Below are 3,520 nucleotides of genomic sequence, written 5' to 3'. Positions count from 1 at the left end.
AGCTGAGCACTTTGTGTCGCTTTTCTGCACAAATATATTAAGTATGGATGTTTTATATCTGCAGGATCATAAACACGGTCAGATGTGTGAACGTTGAGTTGATCAGAGGAATCATAAACTAAACAACCTGCACACTGTGCACGTAACAGCCTCTCTTAGATATGAGCCGCTCCCTCCTGATCTCACCAGACTCCCTTCAAAAAACTGGCACTTTAGTGTCGCGAAACCTCGAGGAAGAAATCCACACACTCCACAGTTAATCAGGCTTATATAGTGTCATACTGTAAAAACATAATGTAATAAAAGTTCACATTTAGATCACCACCTCAGTTGGAGGAGCAGCAGCAGAGACTCGTTAAAAATTATGTTTTATGGTTCTAACTTTTGCCAATTTGTAGCCTGACTGCTGCTCCAGTGTCAGAGTGAATTAGGTGAATTTTCTCCAGTTTGATAATAATTCAGGAAATTATTTGGTGAAATGATTTCAGCACGGAGCCGCTGCGAGGGGCTGAACTCAGTAATTAGTATTTCATTCTAGTTCGCCTCCGTAAAACGTTTCTGTGTGTGTGTGTGTGTGTGTGTGTGTGTGTGTGTGTGCCCGCCCACTCCCTCGTGCTATATAACCGCACTTTGACAGCTCTGTGTTACTGTGCAGGAGGAGTGTGACCGCTCAGCTTCTCTTCTTCTCTCCTCACAAATCAAACCTGTTACTTTCTGCGCGACTCTCTCTCTCGGTGCAGGTCTGCAGGTCCAAGTCCAGGTCCCCCCTCTCACCCGAGGACCCGCCGCACACCCTGACTCACACAAACTGGATTCTCGGAGCTCGTCGCCATGCATGCCCGGGTTTAGGTTCTCCATGGAGCTGTCGAACCTGTACGAGGTGGCGCCCCGGCCCCTGATGAGCAGCCTGACCCACGGCCAGCAGCCCCCCTCCGGCTACAGAGACCCGGCGGAGCTCGGCGGAGAGATCGGAGACAACGAGACCTCCATCGACCTGAGCGCCTACATCGACCCAGCCGCCTTCAACGACGACTTCCTGGCGGACCTGTTCCACCACAGCTCCCGGCAGGACAAGCTCAAGATCATGAACGGAGAGTACGAGTCGCTGCCGTGCGGCCCGGGGCCCCAGGGGCCCCAGCAGCACTACATGTCCAACTACATGGAGTCCAAGCTGGAGCCGCTGTACGAACCGCGCCTCCGGCCGGTGGCCATCAAGCAAGAGCCTCGGGACGACGAGGACCTGAACCCGAGCATGCCCCCCACCTACCACCATCCGCACCCGCAGCAGTACTCGCAGCACGCCCCGCAGCAGCAGCCGCAGCTGCCGCACCTCCAGTACCAGATCGCGCACTGTGCGCAGACCACCATGCACCTCCAGCCTGGCCACCCGACCCCTCCGCCCACCCCGGTGCCCAGCCCGCACCACCACCATCACCACCACCCGCACCAGCACCCGCAGGGCGGCCTGAAGCTGCTGGAGCAGCGCAGCGGCGGGAAGTCCAAGAAGAACGTGGACAAGAGCAGCCCGGAGTATCGGCTGCGGCGAGAGCGCAACAATGTGGCCGTGCGCAAGAGCCGCGACAAGGCGAAGCTGCGCAACATGGAGACGCAGCAGAAGGTGGTAGAGCTCACCACCGACAACGACAGACTGAGGCGCAGGGTAGAGCACCTGACCCGCGAGCTGGACACGTTACGGGGCATCTTCAGACAGCTGCCGGACGGATCCTTCAAGCCCATGGGCAGCTGAGGGACTAGCGACCCGGACTAGACCCGGAGCGGACCCGGACCGGTGCGCTGCTGGATCTATACTCACACACGGGTCTGCATGTCTGGTGTGGACGGACTGAGCGGAGGAGTCTGAGGCAGCTGCACGAAAATCTAAATAATCATTTTGTCTGAAAAAACAAAGAAACATTTTCTCTTCAAACGTGAAAAAAATCTGCAGATAAAAAAACGAACAGATCTGCAGAGAAACTGACAGATTGAAGCTTTTTATGTAAAACTGTGAGACAGTTGTTTCCTGCAGCAGGTGAACTTGCTGCACCTGTTGGACTCTGCAGAGTTTTGTGCCTTCTTTCAGACTTTCTATGTAAAAGCCGATAAGCTGCAGACACACAGCGGACGGCTGGTGCCTTACAGACACACTCACATATCAGAGCAGCTAAGGTAGGGAGGTCCATGTGTTTTATATGTTCTCCTGTTTATTGAGCTGAAATGCAAAGTGCACGCTGCTTGTTGCATATAAAGGCTGAGCTGTTTGATGCTGATGGTTCGGCCTCACACAGACAATATCTTCATAGTAATAATAATTATATGTGTGCATCCTGATGTTCAGCCCTCTGGTTAAATGTTGCTGCAGGTTTTTGGTCAAATTGATCTTTTTATGAACTGAATAATGTCCCACTGCTTCTGATTTTTTTTATGCTTTCAAACCAGTTAAAAATCTGCAGAACTTTATGAACCTTGTAGAGTTCACAACAAAAAACATCTCAAACTTTTAAAACTGTGGTGAAGCTTCCCTCAACACGCTGTTCTTTATTAATGTGTGTATAATAATGAGTTCTGACCCGCGCTGCGTCTGGGGAGGACATGCCAAAGTGAAAACACAAAAACAAAGACTGGAATTGAACCTGTGGTACCTGCTTCATCACATCTCCGTCCTGTGAGCCGAAACGTCTCCAAACCTGCAGAAAAAAAATCATGTTTTAGTTTCATCTGTTGGTGTTGAGACGTGAGGCAGGAGAGCAGCTCTGTATGTGTGTGTGTGTGTGTGTGTGTCTGTGTGTGTGTGTGTGTGTGTGTGTGTGTTTGAGCTGATGGGTACTGATCTGATCATCATACGTGTATTTATGTGTAAAAACAAACAAAAACAAAATGTGAAAAGGGTTTCTATGCAACACGTCTCTTCCTCTTTTCCACTGTTCAATCATCTCACACACACGCACACACACACACACACACACACACACACACACACACACACACACACACAGTGCCTTCTGATCCTCTGAGATGACCTTTGACCTCCCGCTGAGGGAAAAGGAAGCACTTTTGTTTTGTTGTTTTTTACAAACTGTTGTTGTTTGTCTCAAACTTAACGTCTCAATTGTAAAATAAGCCTATATATATAAATATATATATATATATAAATAAATATATATATAAAATACCAAAACATCTGAGTTATTATAATAAAAGAGCTTGTTTTATCAGACTGGCTTGCTGTTTGTCTTTATTCTGTTTTTCTCTGACGCTTTATGTTCTCTCTGTTACTCCTCGTCCTCCTGCAGGCAGCAGGGGGCACTCACACGACTCCCACACCACAGAATAAAGTTTATGATCATAAAGTTTAACTCACGATCATGATATAAAAGTTCATGTTACACAGAATCAGTCTGAGCTGCCGCAGACAGAAAAGTCGTAATATTTAAACTACGTAATAAAAACAACGAGTGGACAGATCAGTTTGAGCTTCACTCTGATCCGTTTCACTTGTTGCCGGTCAGAAAGGATTTACAGT

The 3,520-nt window shown here is 48.8% G+C and overlaps 1 protein-coding gene across 1 annotated transcript; it reads left to right on the top strand.

Annotated features, from left to right (window-relative positions):
• The first annotated feature begins 657 nt into the window (after positions 1 to 657).
• Positions 658 to 3,228, top strand: cebpa (CCAAT enhancer binding protein alpha). Its single transcript, XM_059359742.1, has one exon. The coding sequence runs from the start codon at positions 836 to 838 to the stop codon at positions 1,745 to 1,747; it is 912 nt and encodes a 303-aa protein (XP_059215725.1). The 5' UTR covers positions 658 to 835; the 3' UTR covers positions 1,748 to 3,228.
• The last annotated feature ends 292 nt before the right edge of the window (positions 3,229 to 3,520 follow it).

This window comes from Centropristis striata, chromosome 2 (assembly GCF_030273125.1).
Source record: "Centropristis striata isolate RG_2023a ecotype Rhode Island chromosome 2, C.striata_1.0, whole genome shotgun sequence".
Lineage (NCBI taxonomy): Eukaryota > Metazoa > Chordata > Actinopteri > Perciformes > Serranidae > Centropristis > Centropristis striata.
The sequence above is the reverse complement of the archived record's forward strand: the minus strand, read 5'-3'. Positions and strand labels throughout refer to the sequence as shown.

Bases quoted from the DNA above. Each gene is read 5' to 3' on its own strand.
- cebpa (XM_059359742.1), top strand. From the start codon at position 836: ATGCCCGGGTTTAGGTTCTCCATGGAGCTGTCGAACCTGTACGAGGTG.